The sequence below is a fragment of the Melanostigma gelatinosum genome (assembly GCF_949748355.1).
Source record: "Melanostigma gelatinosum genome assembly, chromosome: 11".
In the NCBI taxonomy this organism is placed as follows: Eukaryota; Metazoa; Chordata; class Actinopteri; order Perciformes; family Zoarcidae; genus Melanostigma; species Melanostigma gelatinosum.
Window position 1 is genome coordinate 24562894 of NC_136644.1, and position 25592 is coordinate 24588485.

A 25592-nucleotide genomic window follows, 5' to 3' on the forward strand; every position below is an offset into this window, starting at 1 on the left:
TCATCGTTTCCCCTTCGACGGGCTTCTGCGCTCACCACTTGTTGTTCTTGTAGGCGTGCGGGTTGACGATGTCTCTGATGAAGCTGTAGTAATGGCCGCCGTCTGCCGTGCCCGTGTGCACCGTGACGCCGATGAGGTCGTACTCGTAGCTCTCCGTGACTTTTGCCTCGCCCTCTTCCCGAAAACCTGCGGCAGGCGACAAACGCGGCTCAGAAACTGCATTTCCAAAAACACAAACTCCTCAGACGCGATTTAATATGTTTGGACGAACCCTCTTTGCGCTCTCCTTTGCCCATGAGGAAGTCCTCGGTGTAGGGCGTCATGTCGAGGCGCAGCGGGAAGGAGAAGTGGGTGTTGACCTTCTCCTTCATCATGGTCACCATGTTGAAGGTGTATCTCATGGTGTTGAAACTCAGGATCCGCGGCAGCTTTTTGAAACACGCCCTGTGGGAGGAGAGAATTCAATTAGAGGATTTATTTTACAGGTAGAAATTGTGAAATTTCGATATTCCGAAAGGAGATCCACGGACCTTTTCTCAGCCCGGACCTTCTTGCCACACTGGGAGCAGGTGTACATGTTGTCGCCCTCCAGAGTGTCTTTGATGGTCACCTCATCCAGAGACTCCTGAATACAGACAGACAGAAGGAGAAACGGTCAATACCAGTCGTGGACGAAGTATTCAGATCTTTTGCTGAAATAAAGGTACTACTACCCCACTCTGAAAATACTCCCCTACAAGTGAAAGTCCTGTATTCAAGACCGTACATGAGTAAGAGGTTTAAACTGGACAGGAAGGAGATGAAAAACTAACTAAAGCTGTAGTGGAGGAAGAAGTACAATATTTACCTCTGAGATGTAGTGAAGGAGAAATATAAAGTTATAAAATAAGTATCTCAAATGCGTACCCAAGTACCTTGCTCGAGTAGATGTACTTCGGGACATTCCTCTGTGTGATAGTAGAGTGTTTTAAATACTCACGTAGATGTTCTTCATATCCGCCACTTGACATCTGACGGTGTAAAACTCCTCTGCCGTCTGACTGACGTGGTCACAGTCCTGCAGGACAAACGGCACGAAACGTCTCAAACTGTCCACAACTGATTCATAAGTTCACCACGAGGGCAACTTTGTAACTCTTGAATTTAACGACATTAAACTTCTGCGCCACGTTTAGAAAAAGCATTCCGACGACGTGAAGTCTGTTCTTCATGTAGAATCAAACCTAAAATAAACAGCAAGAGCAGCACCAATATCCTTTATAATCACTACAATATTAAAATAACGTGACTTTGTATTTATTATAAAGAATAATAGGAGTCAGAAATACTTCAAAGGGGAAATCAAATCAAAGGTAACAGATATGTGTGGAGCTCGATGGCTTCTTTTTGGTCCTGAGACCGAAATCAAACACATTTTTAATTATTAAATCTAATTATTGTCCTCAAACTCACCAGAGAGACCACGTTGTTGGTGATGACGCCTCCAAACAAAGTCTTCACTGTGTTTTTCTGTGAGAACAAAGAAGACACATTCACGAACATGCAAATAAATATGGAAACATAAATCTATCACCATGTGTGCACGTCTCATTTCCAAATGTGCTTTTATTCCTTTAACTCTGAAGCATTTAATTCAGTTTATCATCATACTGATGTCAGGAAATGTGTTGTCTTTATTCATCACCAGTTCTTGACTTACTACACTCATAATAACTCGTTATTGGTCTGACTTGTGTGGAGCCGTGTGAGTTTACCAGCTCCTGTGACATCTCCTCTATCTTGGTGATGAGGTCGGTGAAGAACTCCGTCATGTCCTTCTGCTCCCCGGTGTTGAGCGGCTGTTTGTCCATGGTGTAGGTTTTACAGAAGGGCCGGGGGTTGTACGCTTTCCTCTCGCTCTCCTGAACGGACGGACGGTGAAGAAACGGAAAGTTTAGCCGATGTAAAGATGTCTGTCTGCACCGACATGCTTGAACCTTTCGGGAGCTCCGCTCTCCTTAAAGGACCAGCGCGTAGGATTTAAAACATGGCGGTGCAACAAGGCCGGCTCTGTGAAGAAGACCTGCTACCTACGTAAATAGCAACCAGATTCTGTAGAATACATAAAATTCTGCACTCCTCAGCGCAACTGTGAAGCCATGATTGACTCGCCTGAGACCAACAGTCACGAGACAAAAATTCCGTGAAATATTGGCTGAACTGCAAACTGATTTATTGCATATAAATATAAAACTATAAATGTAAAACTCACCATGAGATACGTGAACATCTTCTGCAGCTCCAGCAGCGTGGTCTTGTGTTTGATATCCTCAGCGTACTGCACACACACACACACAGATGAGAATCTACACTCTGGCTTGAATTTGAAGGATGCTTTCCTGGGTTTCTCTGCCCCGAGTCTGTCTTGCAGGCACTGACCTTGGCAGTGAAGACGGCCTGGCGGGCCTCGGGGATCATGTAGAGCTGCTGGATGGTGGAGGCCAGGTAACAGGTCGCTCCCAGGTTAGTCAGACCCACGAAGCGGCACTCGGCCCGCACGTCGTCGTGGGGCCAATAGTCCCACTTGTACGGGGCGTGAGAGGCTGGAGGAAGAGCATCAGCAGGTTCTTAGTGTTAATGTTCAGCACGTAGACCGAGACGTCTCTGTTCTGGTGTGGTTTTAAACCACGTCGAGGCTGTCCCTGCGTCTCCGGCATTATATCGATGAATCCCACCAGAGGGACAACGTGTCACTGCAGCAAAGCTCAAATTGAGTCAGATCATCGTCCCAGAGGACTTCTGACACAGAGTGTAGCCTGCAGACGAGTTTCCTACTTTAACAATGACGTGAGTGTTGGACTCGCATTCATCGGGTGAACAGAAACACGACTTCAAATTAATTATAATGATGCTTTGAGTGGTGCGTAAATAGTCAATGTTTTATGCCGCCTAGCGGACAAAAATGAAATCGTTCAGAAGACGTGATGAACCGAGCAGGTCCGTGAGCGTCGCTCTTCCTCATATAACAGCAAAGAAAGCTTTATTTTAAACAGCTTTCTTTGTGTGCCGCTACATTTCGGATTCCGGTAAAGAACGAGGAAAGTGAAGCGGTCCTCACCTTGCATGTGCTGCGACATCACCCAGTTGTGGAGCAGCCGGTAGTTCTCCACCGAGCCCTTCACCGTCTCCACCAGCAGGTCGTAGGCGGCGGCCCGGGCGGCGTGGGACTTGCATTTGGGCTGAGCGCGGTCGGCCAGGCTGGGCAGGAGGAAGAGGAGGTTGTGGACGTCGCGCAGGAACTCCTGACCCTCGCGGGAGAACTTGAAGGGAGGCTTGTGTTTGAGGACGCTGGTGGCGAGACGCAGGAGGCCGGTCAGCCCGTCGTCCTCGATCGTGCCGTCCTGCTGGTCCAGGATCTCGCGGCTGGAGGAGAGAAGAACACGGAGGTCATGTTGGCGTTACACCTCCACGCTGAGCTCTACAGTTCACCGCAAGTCTTATAGAGCAGATCATCGACCATTTGCTGGTTGAGTTCTGTGCTTCCCTGATTCTTCTGATTTTGTTTGTGTCCTAATAATTTCAGAAAAGCATGTTTTCAGCGTTTGTTATAATTTCTGGTTACACTTAAAATTGTTTTCTTTGTTAATGTTGGTGCTTTGGTTTATCAATTTGTATTTGATCACAGGAGATACACTGGCTTTTGCACAGTGAATTTACAAAGAGGCTATGACACTCTGATGTCCACACTTAGCATCAATGAGTAGGGTCGTGAAATGCGTTAGCTTTAATGTGAATGGGCTAAATGGACCTGTTCAAAGGAAGAGAGTTTTGACACACCTTAAGAAATTGCAAACAGATATCGCTTTTTTTACAAGAGACCCATCTTACCACACAGGAGCATAAAAAGCTGAGAAGAGAATGGGTAGGACACGTACTATCATCATCATTCAACTCGAAAGCCAGGGGGGGGTTGCTATTTTAATAAATAAAAACATTCCAGTGACAATTGGAGAAACTATATTCAAACTGAAACGGGTGCAATCTCACACAACCCAACAGAAATGAACGACTCATTCAAACAGTTTTATACAAATCTACATACATCAGAATCACCAGAGGATCGATCTAAGATCGATGAATTTCTGTCCACTATTGAATTGCCGAAACTCGGCCACGAAGACCAAAATAATCTTGATTTGCCCTTCACCCAGAAAGAAATTGAAAAGGCCTCATGTTCACTACAACCCAATAAATCACCAGGAGAGGACGGCTTCCCTCCTGAATTCTACAGAGAATTTAAGGACTTACTCACTCCTCTCATAATGGATGTGATTAACTTAGCATCCAAAACTCAAACTCTTCCATTTAAGTGGCTCCCGAAAATTAAATATCTAGGAATAATTATAGATAATGATCTTAAAGATTTGTACAAACTTAATTACCTCCCATTGCTGAGTAAAATCGAGGACGACCTACGCAGATGGATGAATCTACCCATTACTTTAATTGGTTGAATAAACTGTGTGAAAATTAATATTCTCCCGAGGTTGCAGTATCTTTTCCAGTCCTTACCCATTCCATCACCTCAAGCCTGTTTTAAAACCCTCAACACACACATCAGGCAGTTTTTATGGAACCGTAAAATGCCACGGGTGTCAATGGAAAAATGAACATGGGATTATAGTCTGGGAGGTTTTCGACCACCCAATTTGAAGAAATATTATTTAGCAGCCCAGATGCGAAATATTTTGTCACTTTTTGACGGTGATGCTGCCCCCTCCTGGATACAAATTGCACTTCATCCTCTGAAAGAAGAAACCTCCAGTGATTTTATTTATAAATGGAACTCCAAAACCATATCCAAGAGGACAGACAATCCTATTTTGAAACATTTTATTAAAATATGGTATGAAGTTCACAAAACTCTTGGACTAAATATGAGACTATCACCAAAAACACCTCTAAGACAAAATTAACTTGTGCCCATGACTCTAAGTAACAAGATTCTGGAGACTTGGCATGACAGAGGAATCCAGCATCTGGAAGACTGCTTTGATAAAGGACTCCTCGTGCCTTTTGAAGAAGTGAAAATATGATTTGCCCAGCAGAACTTTCTTTTGTTACCTCCAGTTAAGGTCCTTTGTGAGAACCAATGGGCCCTGGAATGACTCTACCTGTGTTAACTAACGTGGAAACATTGCTTCACCAGGGAAATGTGTACAAATTCATTTCTAAAATGTACTCCATGTTGCTGAATGAAGGCCCAAAACCAGGATTACACAGATCCAGGATGAGATGGGAATCAGACTTGAATATAACAATTGATGAAGAACTCTGGTCAGATTTGTGCCAGAACAGTTTGTCAGCAACAGTTCATGCCCGGTACAGACTTGTTCATTGTAACTTTCTTCATCAGCTGTACCTCACCCCACAGAAGCTTCATAAATCCAAACCTGAATTGTCAGAAATGTGTTTCAGATGTGGCATAGAGGTCGACTCCTTCCTACACTGTACCTGGCTTTGCACAGAGGTGAGGTCCTTCTGGTATGACTTTTGTAGTATAATTAAGATCACAGGAGTTACCTTTCCATTAGATCCTGAGCTCTGTTTACTGGGAAACTTCTCAACTCTCAACAGGTCTTTAACGAAGCCCCAAATTAAACTTGTAGAAATTGCTTTATGTGTGGCCAGGAAATGTATCGCGATGACGTGGAAGTCTGATTCCCCCACTCTCATCGACAAATGGTCTGTGGAAATGAACAGTTGTATTCCTCTTGAAAAAATTACATATAGTCTAAGAAAAAGATATAATTTATTTTTGAGAATCTGGCAGCCTTATTTGGAGTACATGGTATAACACCAACAGCACCATAGGACTGTAATTATTTAGAGCTCTGATTTACAATGTAGTCATTGCATTCGCCTTTGTGTTGTGATACTTTATGCATCAATCTTTTTTTTTTTTTTTTTGGGTGGGGGGAATTATTTATTTATTTACTTACTTTTATTTAATTTATTTGTGTTTAGTTTTTTTTTTGTTTTTGTTTTTTTCTCTTAACTTGTTATGTAGTTGTTTGTAATGTTTAATGTTCTATATGCTCTCTTAAAATAAAATATTCAAAAAAAAAAAGAAAGCTGTAATAAACCATGATGAATAGATACAGATACACTGAAATGCAAAAAAAAGTAGTGTTTTATGAACAGTTTTTAGACAAGAATTAAACATTTTGAATGTCCAAAAAGTTGAAATCTGCCACTGTGTTCAGAACAACAAATTACATGAAACTCCCAGAAAACTCCGCAGCAACTCTGTTCTTCTAACTTACGACTTTCTGTTATCAGCCGCCTTTTATTAAATCAAATAACATTTCAATTTGTTACACAATATCTTATTTCACACCAGTCTTATTCTATTGTGGCTTGTTTTCTATTCTCGCGGCTCTTTAATGAGGCTTTTCAGCGTGTAGCGCACTGAGCCTTGCTGCTTAAAGCTGCTATAGAACTCCTGTATTCAGAGCGTGTGTCTGTCAGTCTGACCTCCGGATGCAGTCGGCGAGGTGTCGGGCCAGAGCGTCCAGGTCCAGCAGGGTGGTCTGCATCGAGCCGGCCAGCGACAGAGAGGGAGAGACCTTCTGTGAGTTCAAACAGACCAACACTAGCAACGGCTCAACGACGCATCACAACAACACCGACTGACAATACGACCGTCGGCACCGCGGTCGGCGAGGGTCCCACCTGGCCGGCGTCTTTCACGTGGATGTTGTCGATGAGTTTGCAGAGCAGCCAGAAGTATTCCTTGCAGCCCGTCCTCAGCAGAGGCTCCTCTTCGTAGTCCTCCACCTGCAAGATGCACAAGTTACCGTCAAACTCCCCTTTTCACAGCAACGTACGCACATTCTGAATCATCAACAGTCAGAGTTGTGTACGACAGGTTAGGACAAGATGCAAACAACACAGCGTTTGTCGTCAAGGATACACAATGCATTGTGGCAAGTACCACTGAATACAAACACAACTTTTGTTTGTTTAAATGAAGAAGAAGAAGAAACCTCCACAGGGCGCCTTTGTTCAGATTGTGTCCCAGCGTCTCCGGCATTAATCCCACCAGAGACAACGTCTCACAGAAACAGACTGGTGTCACTAGCAAAGCTCAAATTGAGTCAGATCATCGTCCCAGAGGACTTCTGACAGAGTGTAGCCTGCGGACGGGTTTCCTGTCCCAGTGCGTGTGTGTGTGTGTGTGTGTGTGTGTGTGTGTGTGTGTGTGTGTGTGTGAGACCCACCCTGAGTGGTTTGAGGGCCTGTGCGTCAGGCAGGAACTTGAGGAGCGTGGAGGCGGCGAGCAGCAGGAAGGACCTGTTGATGGACTCTCCGCCCTCCAGACCCGACAGAGAGAGCTTGTAGAGGCCGTTACACGCCTCGTGTCTCACAGCCGGCTGAAGACAACAACAAGTCAGCCATACAGGGTTCACAAGGACATTCAAAGACTTTCAGGCACTTTTTCAAGCACTATTTTTTCATTTTCAAGGACTTCACTGAGCCGAGGGCTCAAAACCACACAACGAGTGTTTCTCAAGCGTTCACGTGACACACACAGTCACAGTCTAATTTAGTACTTTGACGTAGAAGGAAGTACTACGTTAAGAGCCCCCGCCTCCCTAGAGCAGTGAGCTGAAGACATCCAGATGGAATTTACAGTTCGCCGGCTCACCTCGGGCACCAGCAGGGTGAGCTTCTTCAGCCAGTCGTGGAGGTGGTCGCTGTCGGCCAGACTGGACTTCACCGTGGAGGAGCAGTGAGCCCAGCTCACCAGCAGCCACATGGAGTAGTGAGTCACTGGTGAGAACAAAAACGTCACCGACAAACATCAACAGCGTGCACTGCTTTCTTTGTCTGCATCCGGTGCATTGATGTTGTTTGTATTTGATTTGTTTTGAGCTGAGACATGTTGAGGTTTATTTATCTTGTCTGCGTGCTTTTGTTTCATTGTGTGTAAATGTGCATCATGAATGAATATCAAGTTCTCACCCTCATGACGAGACCTGTGGTCCGACTGAGCCTTAAGAACTCTGCAGAAGGGAAAAGACAACATGTAAATTATACCCGAGACATTTAACATGTAAACAGCAGGAGACGTCCTGTACTCACCTGTGTGCGAGGTTGTCGTACGTGTAGGCCACGTTGATCAAGCGTTGGATCAGGTTGGTACCTTGAACGAGGCTGAGGAACACCTGCGAACCAACAGAGAGAATCTCAGAATAATGGCTTCGACAGTCGGCCGTGTCACCGTCCGGTGGGACATCTACCTCAGTCAGCCGAGGGATGTGCAGGCCTTTCCCGTGCTCCACGGTGGACTTGCGGGATTTGCCCGGCCACGCCCGCTTGCGTTGGCTGTCGGCGAGGCCGGACCAGGAGAAGACGTCGTGGTAGGCCAGGTCCAGGTCCGCGGGGTCCACCGCAAACTGGCAGATCAACTTCAGCAGGCAGGCCAGGCAGTCCAGCAGCCACTGCGGAGGAGACGGATGAGAGAACCGAATGAAAAACAACGAGACGCTGGGAGACTTCACACAACGTTTGTTCACCAGACAGACTCAAGAAAGGGAGGTGGTCTCTCTCACCACAGTCCAGGACTCCTGGTCTTTGGGTTCCAGGATGCCCGAGTTGAAGATCTCCAGGAGCAGCTGGAGGCCTCCGGACGACACAAACTGGAGGACAGAACAAGACATGCATGAACACATCTTTGGTAAAGACTTGAACTGGTTCTATCGTGTCATTTTAAACAGAGAAACTCAGTTTTACAGATCCGTCTATTAAATCAACTTTAAGTTGGTCGCCAACAGATGTCTTCGGTTGACGACGGCCCTAAAGTGAACAGCGTCTTGTCTGTCACAGGAGTGCGGTGTTGTGTTGTACCTTGCAGCTCCAGGAGTTCTTGCTGTTTTCTATCTGATCCTCGCTGGAGTCGTCAGAGTCCGGATACAGATCGCTGTAGCTGCCCTGGAAACACAAACACTCGCACGGTCAGATTCACAAACACGTACCAGGTCACATATACACAAGACCTAGAAGAAGAGCCTGATGCGTTGTGTGTTTGTGTAAGTATTTTTGTCTTTACGGCCTATTCTGCCTTCACATAGTACGAAGTAAAGAAAACTCAAAAATAAAACAACGTTGTGTGTTTGTCCTCACAGTGGACTCTCGGTGGATCCGTCGGTTGGGTTTTCCAAGAGACTCGATGATCTCCAGAGCGTACAGCAGCTTGTGAGGACTTTTTATCCTCAGCAGCTCCTTCCAGCAGAGACCCTCCCCATTCTGCACACACACAAAAGTGATCAAAAGTGATCGGTATCAGTCGATGCTGCTTCCAGCGATGGCCGAATCCTGAGGAAGCCGTTCGGTAAGTGCGACGACTGACCGTCTCGTCTGAGATGTTCTGGAAGGCCTGAAGCATCTTGGGACACGTAGGAAGCAGCATCAGCAGCTCCCAAACCCGACGAGACAGATTCTCTGCATGCAGGTGAAGCTCCTCGCACCGCGCACTCTGCACGGACACACACACACGTTCCAGTGTTATAATGAAGACAAAAAGATCATGTGAGCTACTCTGCATACATGAATAGTTGCAAATGTAAGTTAAAAGTGTCCTCCACTCAGTCACACCCACCTCAGGGTTTTCCTGGACCTTCTCCGTGTTGGGCGGTTTGAAGCAGGCCAGCATCTCCAGCAGGTCGAACAGCGTGGTGAGGTGCGGCTCCTGGAGGAGCAGCAGCATGGGGATGTGCTCCTTCTGGGGAGGGGGCAGGCAGGAGGCCGGCAGCTGGACGCCCTCCCCCTTCCTCTCCCTCCGCGGAGCTCCGAGAGACACAAACACCATCTGGGAATAAAGACAGACACTCGCGACATCAGTCGGGATTCATCTGTGTTGTACATTTCAAATTACGACACAACTACAAGACGTCCTGTCAAATAAAAACAAAGCAAATGCAGATTTTCGGACAGACAATAAATGACAATGTCCAAAGAAACCAGGAAGTCACCTGCATATCTTTGAAGCCCAGCTCATGCAGAGTCTTCTCGTCGTAGTCGGTCGTCAGCTCGTGGCCGGAGGAGATCATCCGGACTGGTCCCATCAAGCCTCCTGCAGCAGACGAGACAGACGTCACACACCAGCTCACTGAAGACAGTTAAAACGAGGGGCACCTACTGACTGTGTGACCGCGGTTTGATCTGGAGATGCGTGTTCAGTGTAAGAAAACGGTAACAAGGAGAGGATCTGAGGGAGCTGACCTGGGAAGTCTGCCGGCTGCCGGCCGCTCTGGCCGAACTCCTGCAGCTGAGCCTGCTGGTTCATCTGCTCCTTCTGCAGGTTCTCGTACCAGTGGGTCACCTCAGCTCGCAGGTCGGCCACCTGGTCACTGGGGTACATCTCGATCGTCATCTGCAAAAGATGAAACGTATACAGAGGCTCAATCTACTGATGTAACAGCTTGATTTACATGATATATTCAATACCCTTTGGCTTGAAAGATTGAATTTCTCAAGACGAATTAAGGCTAGAGCGCTTTGCACATCTACCTCCGAGTTAAATGTGTAGAATTAGAAATTGTGCGACTTTTGAGGCGATGCATGCTGATAGAATACAACAGCTTTCACTGAAATTGTCTCAAACAAAAGCTTCAGCCATCAGAATTTTAAGAACTATACAAGCACTTAAAAGGACTTTAATTACACCTCCATGACCGCATGTCATAAGTAGAAGCTTTGATTTCTGAAATTGCACTCAACATGAAATATTTTCATCACATACAAAGCATGTAATATGAATAATATGATAATTAATAAAATATAAATTCTAAAACTGGAGATTGAGACCATAAACTCATGTTTACTGAGGTAATAAATCAAGAGAGAAGTAGAGTCATTTTCTCATAGACTTCTATACAACCAGAGGAGTCGCCCCCTGGTGGACATTAGAGAGAATGCAAGTTTAAGACACTTCAGCACTGGCTTCACTTTTCAGAACTGGAGATTGCCACCTGGTTTGTACACAGTATCCTATTACTATACTATTCCTAGATGGAGATTTGTCACCTTGTCAGGAAGGCCGGCGGGCTGACAGACGATCCTGAGCGGCAGAGACTGTTTGTCGCTCAGAGCCTTCAGGTGGCTGCTGATTCCCGTCCCCTCGATCTGCCACTGTCGCAGGTGGTACGCAAACCTGACGAGGACAGGAAACAACGTGTTGTTGACATGTTGCACTCTATTTACGTCCCTTCATCTCGCGTTAACCCTGCCGATAGCGCGTACCTGCGTCGAAAGGCCTCCAGGTGCGTTTTGAGCATGAGCAGCCCCCTCTCGATGCTGGTCAGGCTGGAGTGCGCGTCCTTCTCCAGGTTGGCTGAAGCCATCAGCAAACTCTCCATGCACTTCCTGATGAACTCCTGCTCCTTCTCCAGGCCCGTCTTACCAGCTGGAGATACGCACAACGAGGTATAATATACTCAATACTCATTTTCACCGAACAGAGCCTGAACGCATCATAATGTAAGTGAATGGAACCTCCGTACGTTGGCCGTTAACGCTGCTGCTGACGTTACTATAGACTGTATGTAAGAGACCGTTACGCTCCTCCGTCCCCTCCCCCCAAACACACACTCCTACTTTGATATGAGAGTCAACATATTTGGATCACGGTCTGTAAACTGTGTGTGAGTGATGGAGGTAAACTAACCGTTAATGTAGTAGGAGTTGATGTACTGGATCGCTGCGCGGCTGATGTCAGCAGACTGAGCCCTCAGAGCGATCCCCCACAGCTGGTCCATCCCGCACAGCTGGGGACACGGACACACACACACACACACACACACACACACACACACACACACACACACGTTAACTGTCCGTCTACTCTGATCTAACTAAAGACAAGACGAGTAACACGTCAGCATATCTCTTTAATCTCCTGTATTGAGAAAACTGTTCTTAACAGAGAAATAAAAGTTATTGAAGGTTTTTCTTTTTTAAATATGTTGAATATGAAGTTCTCTGTGTACCTCACAGCTGGAGGCGTTGTCCAGTGCGCTGGTGGCGAGGCGGGCTAAGTTACAGAGGTGTTGAAAGAGGTTCAGGCCCGTCATGCTGATGGTCTCTGGCTTCAGCTGGGGCATCTGAAGACACACAGAGATTGACATTAACACACACAGACACATGTGCAACACATACCCGGGACGCTCCAAAAACCTGATCCCAACCAGGAAACCAACCAGATGCTCCTTCCCAAGAACAAAACGTAAAAACATGTCCAGGAACAAAGGAAAGCCTGAAACTCAAACGAGTTCAGCCAGACTTCAAAAATAAACGGCTGACATTTCTTGGTAAACTTCTCATTCCGGTACGTCGTTTTTGTTTCCCCTCCTCGCCCTCACCTTCTCCAGGAAAAGATGTTTGTAGGTCTCCATGCCCATTGCATGCTGGTCCTTGCTGCGCACCTGATTGAGGAACCAGTGCAGCGCGTCGTCGTAGCACTCGGCGTCCTCCACCAGGCAGTGCCACAGGATGTCCACCTGCTCCAGACTCAGTCCTGAAACGCACAGACACACTCACACAGTTACACACTCAGACTGGTGTGAAAAACTCGATTGTATTGGGGTAAGAGCAAACATAAACTTGATCGCAACTGGATAACTTAATAGAACAGTCATTGACATCATGATGATGTCAGGCCTTCAGAGCGTAACTCTAGCTTGTGAATCAAAGTGTCAAACGTCTTTCTTTTATCCAGAATGTTGATCTCTTAGCCAAATGAAGCTGAATCTTACTGAAGTGGTCTGGAGATCCCAGTGTGGAGAAGACACAGGTGAGAAACTGCAGACGGACCTGGACCTCCGCGCTGTGGCTGTACCTGCGAGGGAGACGGGTCGGTATTAGTCGAGAAAACGTATTTCACTGAAATCCACAATGGTCGTGCAGATAAATGTTTGAGTTGCTGCTCTCCGTGTGGCCTTCAGGAACTTAAGGCGGGCAGTGGTGAAGCGCTGACGGACTCACAGTGCAAACTTGTGCCGGTGTTCACGGACTTCCTGGATGTAGTGCTGCAGGTTGTCAAAGAACAGCTTCATCATGTGCAGCTCCTTCTCCGCCCACCTGACAGAACCGACACGCACATCAGAACCACACTCGTGAAACACGACGGCTTCCTTTTCGTTTCCTGTTAAGATCGTATTGAAAGCTACGACGCGGAACCTTCATTTGCGTGTTGATTTCGGCGGTACTTACATGGTGATCCAGTGAGTGTCGTAGCTGGAGCCAAACTGCTGAAAAGTGCCAAAAAGTTTGGGGAGGAGACGCAAGGAAACCACAACAGACCTGAGAGGGAAGACGAGGACAAAAGAGAAGAGAAATAAAACATCGAGAGTGTTCTGTGCTCAGGAATGAGCCTCATCCACGTCTGTTCTCTGAAATGATTAAATCCAGGAGGAACCCCGAGTTACAACCAGACCAATGTGTTCGGGTCACTCGTACCTGTGGTGGGCCAAGTTTTCAAGGCATCCCTCGATGAAGCGCATTCGGATCTGTCTGTCGGTGAACCAGCAGACGAGTGAACACAACAGCTTCTCCGCCTCGTTGATCAGACCTTCAGACAGATGAATCTACACACAGACAAAAATCAAACACGATTCTGTGCTCTACTAAACAATATGTTCATAAATTCATCAGCGGTGTAAATGTGAACCGTTATGAAACAGCTAAAAAGTCACAACCACAGAGCGCGGTGAACGGGACGGATCCTTGTTTTGAGATGCTGCAGCATCCTCGACTCCCCGCAGGGAGAGAAGGCACCGAGGAGACATCCACACGACTACGTTTTCATTTTTAAACATGTTTCTGCCTCGTGTCAACACTGCTGCTGCGCTATAGAACCCCGAAAACAGTCTGCTGGCGTTGTTGATGACACAGACGCACACGTTTTCATAATCCTTGGAAGCCAACATTTATCGCATTGCCGTAGTGTCTCCATGCATGTTAATAATTCAGTTATGACCCGGGTGAAGGAAGACCTAGTGTGTGGCCTTGGAGGAAGCCCCGTCTATAAAACATGTCGGAACATTAACGTCGTCGTCGTCGTCTTTAAAGAGAAGCCGTGTTTCATACCGCGTCCTCGTCCTGCACCAGGTCCCACAGCAGAGTGTTGCCCTTCTTACAGACGTTGTCCAGGTTGATGTCGGTCACAGCGTGGCTGCTGGAGTACTGGTGCTTATGAACGGCTGGACCTGCAGAGACAGAGCGCTCACAAAATCAGTTCCTCCGGTTCTTTGAGAGGTCGACCTTTATTTAGTCCTCTAGTGAAAACAAAGCGATCAAAATAATCGGTTTATTCCAAACTCGTCGAGGCCTTGAGTGCGTGGCTCACCTTGCACCAGGTGCTCGTGGTAGATGGAGGCCAGGTTGGGGAGGTGCTGCTGGAGGTGGGAGCTGAGCTCAGCGTGGGAGTTGATCTGGACCAGCTCCTCCTCGCAGCCCGACTCCTCGCCGTCAAAGTCGGCCATGTTCTTCTCCGACTTGGCGCTGACCTGGGAGCTGCTGCAGCTCACGTCGTCGGCACTCAGCATGTCCTCCACCATGGGCCTGACGGAGGAGGGAGGGTGTTATAAAAGAGGAGGCAGAGAAGCAGATCCACTAAAGATCAATCCGCCAGCTGTTGGACATCGTTTGTTTTGGTGAATTTAGATTAAAAAAAAGACAACATAATCATAAACCGTTATTACACACAAAAAAAACGTGATTGTTGTGATTATTCTTCTTCTGTTTTTGTTGACTTTTCATTGCCTCCATGAGTTCTTACCCTTCATGGTGGTGGTGGTGGTGATGGTGGTGGTGGTGCTGGGGGCCAATGAAGCGGCGGCAGTTAAAGAGCTCACTGCCCATGGCCTCACCCAGGAAGTCCCCGGGCCGCGGCAGGCACGGAGGCTCCTGAGGCCCCTGGACCATCTGTGAGGGGCCGATGTCCGGCGGCTGCTGCTGCTGCTGCTGCTGGGGCTCCGCCCCCTCGGGCCGGGCGGACGACGACGCAGAACAGGCGTCCAACATCCTCATGCGGCTCTCCAATGACGTCGACGCGGTAGTACCCATGATAGAAGTGTCCGGGTTGAAGGGGAGACCCTTGGGCTTGACCCCGCCCCCTGAACCACTGGGCCCCGCCCCCTGGCTCGGCCCCTCGCCTAGCGCCTCCCCCGCCTTCCTTTTCCTGGACTCCGTCTGCTCCCTGGGCTCCTTCTGCTGCCCGCTGTCAGCAGCCGACCGGTTCCCCTTGTCTTCGTCCTCTTCGTCGTCGTCGTCATCATCGTCCTCATCGTCTTCCTCGTCATCGTCCTCCTCCTCCTTCAAGGTCTCGCTGTCCGCCATGTCGTCAGAGTGCATCTCGCTGCCGGGGCTCTCGGCCGACTGGCTGGCTCGGCTGGAGGCGGCCTCGTTGCTGGAGGCCTCGCTGCGGCCGCTGCTGCTGCCCGGACCGCTGCTGCCTTCATCCGCGCTGTTGGCCGTCTCATCCGAGCTGCCCTGCATCGACTCCTGAGGACACAACAATCAATACAATTATTTTAAATCACTTCAGTGTGGCAGTCTGAGAAGAGGCCAGAACAAATCCCTCGAAAAAACAACAAGAACACAAGAACAGAGCACAAAATCTAGTTCATGTTCAGTCATTATTGGCCCAGACGGGATTGCTTTGACCTCTTAAATACTTGATGTTTAATCTTAAATATTCCACTGAGCTTCTGTAAGTGTGTGTGTGTGTGTGTGTGTACCTCTGTGTCAGACAGCCTCTGCTGGCTCCTCTTGCTGCCAGTCATCATCTGGTCGTCCATCTCCATGTCGCTGCCTCCGCTGTGCTGCGTGTCGCTGTTGTCGCTGCTGTCTGGACTGGCTGCCGGTGAACCTGAGAGAACGACAAGAAGACCGAGACTGAGAACCGGAGAACCGGACCTGTGACAGCAGCGGCAGCGGCTCAGAGGCTGAGGAGAGAAGGATGCACACGGGCTGCAGAACCTCACCCATTTACTCAAGCACTGTACTTAAAGGGCCGGTGTGAAGGATTTAAGTGAAAGCAGGACTTCTACTTGAACCGGTACTCTACACTGTGGTGTTACTACTTTTACTGAAGTAAAGTACGTCTTCCTTCAGTAAGAAAGTGTGAAAAGTTCTAATGTTGTTCAGTGCTGGTTTCTCTGGACGGAGTCCTGAAACGTATACAATGCCGCTCCAACAATATCATTCAGAACTTCCTGGAGTTGCACGAGAATCCAGACGGACCTTTCTTGTTGCCCATGGGGAGGTTGGTGTTGAGCAGGGAGGCGAAGGAGCTCTGTTTGGAGAGCTGGGCCTTGGCCGCCAGGGCGTTGTTCCACAGAGCCTTGATCAGCATGGAGGCCAGGTACAGTGTCTGAGGAGGGGAGGGAGCTTTCATTATAGATAATCGACCCCTTAATAAAGTACAACAGCGTGGTGTTGTTCAGTGGTTCTGGTACCTGCTCGGTGTGGGCGCTGGGGTGCAGGCCTGACACCAGGTTGAGGACGTGGCGGAGAGGCACTGGGTCCAGGTTCTTGATGAGCGAGGGGAAGAGGTCGTGGATGTAACGGCTGCAGTGCTTCAGCTAAAACACCGAACAAAAAGCAGAGTTCATCATTTCATATCTATCCTCATTGACTGGTACAGAATGTCTGTATACAATGTTCTAAAATGATGTAATATGGGTAAGAACAACAGAATTATATTTTATACATGCATGCTACCTCATCTTTGGAAATATTTAGTCGATTGTGCTGCGAAATGATTCGTCTCCGATTCGTGTTTCCGCAGTTTGTGAGACGGTTTGTTCTTCTTACACAAACGCAGAATGAACACTGGTGCGTTTTCCTTTATTTGAACATCTTATATGAACGACCTCCTTATCTTTGTTCTCTAGTGACGCTTAAAACTATCCGTTTTAGGTTCATTGTTTGTGCTTTTTGTGAAACTTAAGCTGCCGTCTTAGCCAGAGCTCCCTCGAAAAAGAGATAAAATACAGGTCGGTTCACAGTTAAGTGTAAAAAGTGTTGAGTGGACCTACCTACAATTAAAGCAGGAAAAGTTCACACACGCATACAAATGTTCACATCTATACAGTATTAACTCGAAGAAGACCAGCGCCAGCTGTTTTCATCTGGGGCTCATCACCTTGACGCTGCTGATATAGTGATGAATACTGCAGGCTCACGCCGCGTACAGTCGCCTGTAAATCTGTCCCGTCTTACCTGAGCTGCAGCCCAGATACAGTCCACATGCTGCGTGCTGAGTCGGCCTTCTGCAGCCAAGAAGTTCAGGATCACTTGGCACTGTTTAATGATCTGGAGAACACACACACACACACACACTTAAAAATCGTCCGTGCTTGGGTAACATAAAATGACCTCCAGTCTAAATGCAACGTGTTAATGAATTTGCTGACTGTTCACGTCACTGCATCAAAAGGTCTCACCTCGATGTGCAAATTTGGTCCGAATATGTGCTCCACCACGTTGTTGTGGATCAGCCAGTCGGCCAGTTCCTTCGCTATGGACCTGAAGGGACGAAGAAGAATCAGACAGTCGGTGACGTTAACACAACTGCAGCTCAACATGTAGAGCAGGAGGTGTGTGACACATTGACTGTGTGGATGAATACCTACAGGTGTAAAGAGAGGCGACAAGGATCTGTATCCTTCCTCTTTGGTTACGTTATCAAACTCCATTCACATGTGAATGTTTATTCACGGGTGGAAACTGGATTACAAGTCGTAAACATTACACATGCAGCTTCTGAGAAAGCTACCGCCGTCTTTTGGTAATTACTTGCAGCCTAAAAATCCACTCAACGCTGAATAAAATCCCATCATTGATTAATTCACGCAGAGCATCGGATTCCTTTAAACCAACTCACGTTTCTGTGTCGGACACCAGCGACTCGTTGTTGCAGACGTCATTGAAGGTGTGGAGTTGGTTCTGAGGAAACAGACACGTGCGACTCCGTGGTGAGTAAAGAAATAACACATCTGTTTCACATCAGTAACGTAGAAAAGAAACAGTCAAATCAAAAGACTCTGAAATCTGCAGCTGAAGCTCAAATGACGACTACAGAACCAGAATCAATCACACGGGTCTGTCGCCGAGAGCCCAGACGGGGGCGCTAAAACGCCCCCCTGAGAGTCGGCGGTGTTGGCGGTGACTCACGGTGATTTGGCTGAGTCCGGCCAGCCTCATGGTGAGCGTCGGGGACATGAAGTACTTGAAGGCGAGGTCCAGGCTCTCCTTGTCGAAGCACAGCGCGCTGTCCAGCGGCTCCTTCACCGTGCTCCACATCAGGTCGGCCATGTTGCGCGCCGCGCTCTGCCGCAGCTCCTGGTCCGACAGCTTACACAGATACCTGCGGACGAAAACGCCGTCTTCAAAATTCACCACCAGCATTTCTGACAGCACAACAATCCACCGGGGGGGGGGGGGAAGAGAGTTTGAAGAACTTTGGGAATCACTGTTTTGTGAAACACTCAAACAAACCACAACCAGAGTTCAGGAGGAGGGGCCGTTAGCTGCAGTAAAGTCCGTCTCATATTGTCAATAAGAAAACATTTTCACAACAATAATCCTCCAGAAGTTGAGCTCGATCCGTCATGTTCCTACACAGCGCAACACAAATGTAATTAAAACAGCACTTAAAGGGACAGTTCACCCCAGAATCAAACGCACATATTACCCTCCCTAACACACACAAAGCACCAACCGCACTGAAAGCTCGGATCTCTTTGATCAGAGGATTTCTGATTCAAACCATATTTTTGCTCTTTTATTTCTGTATTTAATTCAGGCTGAAGTCTTGTTCGACTGCTCGTGTTCAGGCCGCGATCAACGAACTCAACGTTTCCATGACCTATTAAGTGTTACGGTCCATGAGCTCACGCAACCTTTGCAGGCTCTGCTGCCTCCTGAAGCTCTCCTCTGTCTGCACGGTCAACGCTTCAGTGTTTCTGACCGGACTGCATGTTATTTTGGGTTATTTTAACGTCTTCTTGTGCAGCTTTGCTCGGCTGTGAATCCACATGGACAAACACAATCCCTCGCCTCGTTCCTCCAGGAGAGTGTGCGTGTGCATCGTAAGCTGCCTGGCTGCTGAAGCTCAACGACACAGAATCTTCTTCTCGTCGATGGAAATAAAACACAGAAATGTCAGACAGACAGAATGGTCTTTATACGTTTCACCGCTTTTCCTATTGCAAAAACTATTGTTACATTATTATAATTGATATGAATTCACCCGCAAAATGCAGTAATGTTTGTTTCAAGATCATATTTTGAGGGAAGTTAGAATAAATCCAGAGGATGAGCATTTAATCATTTTGTATTCAAGCCCAGTGTTTGACACTCTGCTCGGCGGCTGAGCGTCAGCACCGCTGCCTGCGTCACATGACCGGCCCCTCCTCTGGGGGGGGGGTGGTCATGTGAGGAGAGGTTCACTGGAGGCCTGGCAACTGTTGCCGTGGCGACGGAAGCTCTTCCTAGCATGTGTGGCACTTTGGTATTTGGGGGAAGAGAGCACGAATGAGCGAGGTGTACTGACACACGAGAGAGAGAGAGAGAGAGAGAGAGGAGAGAGGAGAGAGAGGAGAGAGAGAGAGGAGAGGAGAGAGAGAGAGAGAGAAACTCAGAGAGATAGAGAGAGACAGAGAGAGCGAGGAGAGAGGAGGAGAGAGAGACAGACAGACAGAGCGAGCGAGCGAGACAGACAGACAGAGAGAAACACAGACAGAGATAGAGAGACAGAGAGAGAGAGACAGACAGACAGACAGACAGACGGACAGACGGACGTCTGGCTTCCTCACTTGAAATGGAAACACCGACTGACGGAGACGACTACACTGTCAATGTTTAACAACGTGCAATAAGTCCGACTTCATCCTCTGACAGCGCAGACGAACACTGAGATTGAGGAGATTACTGATTGAGGACCAGCGGTCATAAACAGATGTTTGGGTTGCTCCGATTTGAATCAAAACGTCAGCAGCAGTCCTCTGCAGAAGCTCGACTTCTTCCAGGAGCTGTCGGATGCAGCGCTGACAGGAGAGCAAGGTGTTCAAAAAACAAAATGGCAGCTACTCGGTCAGACACAGACCGGGGAATAAAGACGGGCATGCAGCGGTGAGCCGGAGCTCTGGGTGAAACAGGAAACATGTTCTCCATTTTCTTCTTCTTTTGTCACAACGGCTGCATGGAGGAACGTAGACTGTAGACGCTGCTGATTTTCATATTTCAATTTATTTACCAACAATGTGCAGAGAAGGTGATCTTTGTGTGGAGACGGGTGCATGGGAGACTGATTTACTGATGCTCTGTTTCATGTTGAAGGGAACTCTCCTCACTACTGTGGTAAATAAAGAGGATTTATTCTCACACACACGGGGAAAAAAGAAAACTGTGCATCTTCTATAAAATCTTTCAGCAAGATTCTCCAGGGTAGACACACAAAAACATAATTGCAATTTATATGAAATGCATAACGTATTTATGGGGACAATAGAGCCAGATATAAAGGGAAGTTGTAGTGAAGCTGATAAAATAAGTTAGCTGTTATCGCGCTAATGTTAGCGAGCTAATGTAGCTAGCTTAGGCACCTGCAAACATAACGCTGCATAGCTTTCTGATGTTTCCACATTCAACCATCACACAGGGACATCACACTATGTCTCAGCGTAACTTACAGAAACGCACACACACACACACACACTGAACTCACCGTATTACGTAGGTGCGGAACGGTATGATGTGCTGCATGACCGCAGGAATGTGCAACCATATTCGGATCTGTGGAGCCAAAAACAAAACGCAAAGTATTTAGCAGCAAAGACATGATAAAGCAGATCGACATTGGTTGTTTCCACCATGTTTTTATCAATGAGGATACGTTAAATATTGGAAAAGCACGTCACTGAATGAATCGCTTTCCCTCCAAATCCACATGAAAAATACATCTCAATCTTTCATTTAATTCAGATTTATGGATTTTAGAGTTCATCAATCATGGCAAGTGGTCGGTGGACTCACGTTGGAGACGATGGTGATGAAGGCGTGGGCGATGGAGAAGGGGAGGCTCTCCGGAGTGCCCGTCTCGAAGCACTCCTTCATCAGGGAGAGGCCGTGCTTCCCGCAGAACAGACAGACGTAACGCAGCAGATGCAGAGGCACCTCCACGTCCTGGTCGACGAGGGGAGAGACAGACACAGACGGTTTGAACTGACCACCTTTAGAAATCAGCCGATTTATCTTGAATTAAGCAGTAAAATCCAAACGTAATGAGCCTTGATTATACTGCCAGAATGGTCTTCATATGTTTGGATGTTTCACCACTATTGTAAAAACTTGCAGAACATTATAATTGATGCAAAACGCACTCATGTTTGTTTTAAGATCTGCTGCATTTCTCAACATTTACTTCCGTTTAGCATTAATTTCTGGTCTGAACGACGCAGGACTGATGTGGTCTTATGTACTCTGTCATCATGTTTTTGTCAATTTGCAGAGAAACAACTGCAAATTCGCTTCAATTGTCAATTATTTTCATGTTGAGCATCAGTTATTTTGGTGGGTAAAAAGAAGGACCGCTGGTGGTTTATTGTAGTTTGCATACAAACTTTATTCGGGTGTGAAGGTAAAAGCCATCGAGCGAGCGGATTATCGGGGGACACGTTACGGCTCTCTGAGGGACTTCATCTGCAGGAAATCATGTTCAAGACACAGAAACTCACCCAGCACAGAATAAACCCGTAAACCTAAGAACTACAGACACAAGCTGATTTAACGCGGTTTAGAAGAACAAAGCGTCGGTATCAAACCGATCGTGAGCTCCTAAAATGTTAATCTGAGAACACAGAGCGCAGCGTGAGGAGCAGCCCTGTTACCATGGCGCTCAGGCGGCTCAGCACACTGAAGTAATGTGGGCGTCGATCTGACACAACCAGCGGAGAGGGCAGCAAACGTGGACAACACCGAGCCCAACACAGAACTCCACGCTGAAGACTCAACACACCGACTGACATTCACATAAATGAACACATGAACGTGTTCTTCCAAGGAAACGTCTAACATGAGCAGAGTAGTTCAGGCAGGTGTCTGGAGTTTGACTGGAATGAACTAGAAGTCTGTGTTCATTGCGACAGACGTCATTGTTATTTCCTGCCGTTTTGTGTCAGGAGACAGACAGGAAGCAGAGCGGACACTTGACCCGACTCGGCGGAAAAGAGGAAAAGGTAGATCTCTTACGTTCATGTCGCAGAAGGAGCCGAGGATGTTGCTTTCGTGAGCAGATATGTCCTGCGGGAAAGAAACAAAAGGACGGACAGTGAAATCAGGGTTTGGGAGGTTAAACGTGACAAGACAACCGTTGCGAGTAATTATTATTTGAATGCAGAGTTCTGTTAAGTTAATTACAGGCCAACGTTCAAAGGAGACTGAAAAGAGAACAACGTGTTTACGCCACAGGACACATCTGTGAGTGTGAAGGAACGTCTATGTGGACTCTGGAGGAGAACATCAACACGACTCCAAGTCCAGTGGACCGCTGGACCATATTGAGAAAATGTCTCGTCATCAATATTGCAGACCATTGGTGCTTTCACAGAACATTTACGCTCCGTCTCATATCACGATATCGATATAATATTGATACATTGCCCAGCTCTAGTCCAGAGCTAGAGCCAGATGACGTTTAGCTTAGCTTAGCATAAAGACTGGAAGCAGGGGGGAACAAAGATCAGTTGGAGATCATGTAGAGAGAAAGTGAGCTATCCCGTCCTCACCTCTATGGTGGGGTGCGTGTTGTGTTTGTAGGCTGTGTAGAGGGGGAACTGGATCTGGAAGATCTTGGCGGCACACAACAGCAGTTTCTCTCTCTCCTCTGTGCTCCAGGAGCTGAACGGGTCCTGGCTGTCACTGCTGCTGCCGCTTGCTCCAGCACCACCACCCCCACACCCACTGCCTCCCTCCCCAGGCCCCAGTGCGTCCATCTGGGCTTCACACGGATGGTTGGGCCCCTGACTCTGGCCCTTATTCTGGTTGAGGTCGGGGGCGTCGGTGTCCTCTTCGGCAGAGTCTCTCTCCACGTTCACGGGTTCGTCCTCCCCGGGCGAGGACGGCTGGGGGAGGCCCCCGCTCCATTCGGACCCCCCCTCGGCCCCGGACGCGCCTCCTTTATGGAGGCGGTCCTGGACGCTGCAGAGGCGGTCTCTCAGGCTGCTGATCTGAGCGATGACCAGGTTGATGAGGGCGTAGACCAGCTGATTAAAGACCTCCAGGTGCTTGTACTCCTTGAAGCAGCAGAGACATTGTCTGAAGAACCAACGCAGAGGAAACGGGACGCGTTAGAGAGGAAACCAACAGGAGCTCGGTCATAATGAGGAAAAGACCTGCAGCTAGGAAACTCTCACGCTGTTTGTCACATTTTATAAAGATTTACAGATTGTAAAGCCACTCGAGGCAAACTAGTAATGTGTGATATTGGGCTATATAAATACAGTGGTATAAAAACAGTCTAGTTTGAAGAATTCACCGACAATCCGACATGTAAATTGCTGCAGTGATGAGTAAATAAAGTGTTACAAGAGTCGGTAGTTTGTGCAGGCAATTAGTCACGACGCTGATATTCTGTGCAAGAAGACGCACTGACCTCTGTGTCCAGGAGCTGATGTAGCCCAGCACTCGCAGGGCATGTTCCTTCTTCAGCTGGAAGCCTCCTTCACTGCCGTCGGTGTCCGAAACTGAGGAGGAACGAGAGAAGATACCCGTGAGAGGAGCGATGACCGCGTCCCAGGAATCTATAGAAAATCCTCTTATTTTAACATTTTATTTCGGACTAAACACTAAACACCACCAACGATCAACGGTCGCTCACTTTCAGGAAACGAAACTTAATTCAACGTTTATCTTAAACGTTTGTCAAGTAGCAGAGTAGGGCTGGGCGATAAATCGATTTAATCGATTAATTCGAATGTGTGCTTTAAGGCGATGTGTTTTATTGAAAATCGAGAAAATCGCCCCCACCCCTCCCCCCCGTTGGGTTCCCGTAGTAGAGTGCGCGCGCATTGTTTACAAACTAAAACAATGGCGGCCAGCAGCTTCACCGCCGCCGCCGCCACCTCACAACAACAACCCAGCATTTTGGAGACATTCACCAACTGTACTCCGCATGAGAAGAAGAGTGCCCGGTGGAAAGCCATCACGGATGCAGTCGCGATGTATATCGCAAAAGATATGGTGCCCATATACACCGTGGAAAAGCCGGGGTTTATTCACCGTCTCAAAGCTTTGGACCCCAGGTACGTGCTACCAAGCCGTAAACATTTTTCTGACGTTGCCTTGCCTCGGCTGTACAATAGTACACGCCAAAGGATCTCTGCGGAGCTGGAGGGGATGTCATTCTACTCCGCAACAACTGACCTGTGGTCCAGCAGGTTGACCCAGACACCGATCCACTTGACTGGTGGAAGCGTCACCAACTTAACTTTCCAAGGCTAAGTACTTTAGCAAAGAAATACCTCTCTGTGCCAGCTACAAGTGCCCCCTCTGAGAGGCTTTTCAGTGTGTGGGGGGGGCATTGTTACATGCCACCGTGCATGCCTGAAGCCAGAGGTAGTAGACAGGCTTGTCTTCCTGGCAAAAAATATTTAGAAAAAACATGCACTACTGTTTAATACTGTTGGTTATGTTGTGAATGCACTTGATTTTGTTTACATGCACTTATTTACTGTGCAAAATATGTTATGTTGATGTTAGATCAGATGTTGCACTTTTGAAAATGTGAATGTTAAAGGGTCACATACATTTTATTTCATGCTGTGTTTGTCAGTGTATTCAGTTAGAAAAGCTTACTGTAAAAAGTTACATTTGCACAGTTGTTTACAATGGAAGGCTACTATTTAATGCCATTTAATGTTATGTTTAATTTAATTTTATATTTAAATGATTCAGGGAAACAAAAGAGTGACCAAATACTTTTTGTATACTACAGGCACCTTTCTACAATGTTCAGGTTTTGTTTGCACTTTATTTTTATCAACCTACTTGGGAAAATCATCACAAAATAAAAGAAAAAATTGTTTTCAACAGCTTCTGTCATCTGCAAAAAAATTTGGGGGAAAAAAATCGATTTAAATCGTGAATCGGATTTTTTGTAAAAAAATCGGAGATTTTTTTTTTAGGCCATATCGCCCAGCCCTATAGCAGAGTACCAAAAAACACGGCTGGCATTAAAATACGATGCGGTTGTAAATTAGCTTAATAAGGAAGATGTAACGTTGACCCCCCCACAGTCAAACTAAATCAGTAATTAATCAGTAATAAACAGTCATGAATATTAAAGTAAAAATCCAAACATTGTACTCGCTGACTGAAGTAAGTCTTAAACAATGGATGAACATAGTAATCCTGGGTTATAATAATAGTGATTCACAATATAATCCCATTGATCATCAATATAGAAAACGGCACTAAAACATACTGGAATCACTTTAACGTACATTGTTTCTGAACTCCTGTAGGCTCCATTTTCCCTCCTCTAC

The 25592-nt window shown here is 47.2% G+C and overlaps 1 protein-coding gene across 4 annotated transcripts in view; it reads right to left on the reverse strand.

The window, feature by feature from the left end:
• Positions 1 to 25592, reverse strand: part of usp34 (ubiquitin specific peptidase 34) — a 43804-nt gene that overhangs the window by 11868 nt on the left and 6344 nt on the right. Inside the window, exons 2-48 of one of the 4 annotated variants that reach the window (XM_079278324.1) lie at positions 23702 to 23792; positions 22836 to 23364; positions 22300 to 22350; positions 21085 to 21234; positions 20777 to 20844; positions 18223 to 18415; positions 17933 to 17994; positions 17493 to 17574; positions 17269 to 17361; positions 16503 to 16628; positions 16288 to 16417; positions 15783 to 15913; positions 14822 to 15546; positions 14390 to 14604; positions 14131 to 14249; positions 13501 to 13628; positions 13255 to 13344; positions 13027 to 13122; positions 12798 to 12880; positions 12405 to 12559; positions 12033 to 12146; positions 11711 to 11810; positions 11287 to 11449; positions 11071 to 11197; positions 10267 to 10417; positions 10017 to 10117; positions 9644 to 9853; positions 9395 to 9520; positions 9169 to 9291; positions 8893 to 8976; positions 8598 to 8684; positions 8286 to 8486; positions 8128 to 8210; positions 8008 to 8048; positions 7691 to 7815; positions 7263 to 7415; positions 6715 to 6819; positions 6517 to 6572; positions 3098 to 3402; positions 2419 to 2582; positions 2252 to 2317; positions 1755 to 1901; positions 1453 to 1509; positions 980 to 1057; positions 531 to 625; positions 272 to 444; positions 36 to 186 (exon numbers count right to left, since the gene is read on the reverse strand). In XM_079278324.1, the coding sequence (XP_079134450.1) occupies positions 36 to 186; positions 272 to 444; positions 531 to 625; positions 980 to 1057; positions 1453 to 1509; positions 1755 to 1901; positions 2252 to 2317; positions 2419 to 2582; positions 3098 to 3402; positions 6517 to 6572; positions 6715 to 6819; positions 7263 to 7415; positions 7691 to 7815; positions 8008 to 8048; positions 8128 to 8210; positions 8286 to 8486; positions 8598 to 8684; positions 8893 to 8976; positions 9169 to 9291; positions 9395 to 9520; positions 9644 to 9853; positions 10017 to 10117; positions 10267 to 10417; positions 11071 to 11197; positions 11287 to 11449; positions 11711 to 11810; positions 12033 to 12146; positions 12405 to 12559; positions 12798 to 12880; positions 13027 to 13122; positions 13255 to 13344; positions 13501 to 13628; positions 14131 to 14249; positions 14390 to 14604; positions 14822 to 15546; positions 15783 to 15913; positions 16288 to 16417; positions 16503 to 16628; positions 17269 to 17361; positions 17493 to 17574; positions 17933 to 17994; positions 18223 to 18415; positions 20777 to 20844; positions 21085 to 21234; positions 22300 to 22350; positions 22836 to 23364; positions 23702 to 23792 (6703 nt within the window). Of the gene's footprint in view, positions 1 to 35; positions 187 to 271; positions 445 to 530; positions 626 to 979; positions 1058 to 1452; positions 1510 to 1754; positions 1902 to 2251; positions 2318 to 2418; positions 2583 to 3097; positions 3403 to 6516; positions 6612 to 6714; positions 6820 to 7262; positions 7416 to 7690; positions 7816 to 8007; positions 8049 to 8127; positions 8211 to 8285; positions 8487 to 8597; positions 8685 to 8892; positions 8977 to 9168; positions 9292 to 9394; positions 9521 to 9643; positions 9854 to 10016; positions 10154 to 10266; positions 10418 to 11070; positions 11198 to 11286; positions 11450 to 11710; positions 11811 to 12032; positions 12147 to 12404; positions 12560 to 12797; positions 12881 to 13026; positions 13123 to 13254; positions 13345 to 13500; positions 13629 to 14130; positions 14250 to 14389; positions 14605 to 14821; positions 15547 to 15782; positions 15914 to 16287; positions 16418 to 16502; positions 16629 to 17268; positions 17362 to 17492; positions 17575 to 17932; positions 17995 to 18222; positions 18416 to 20776; positions 20845 to 21084; positions 21235 to 22299; positions 22351 to 22835; positions 23365 to 23701; positions 23793 to 25592 lie in introns of all 4 variants that reach the window. The other 3 variants (XM_079278322.1, XM_079278323.1, XM_079278321.1) reach the window with 3 other exon arrangements.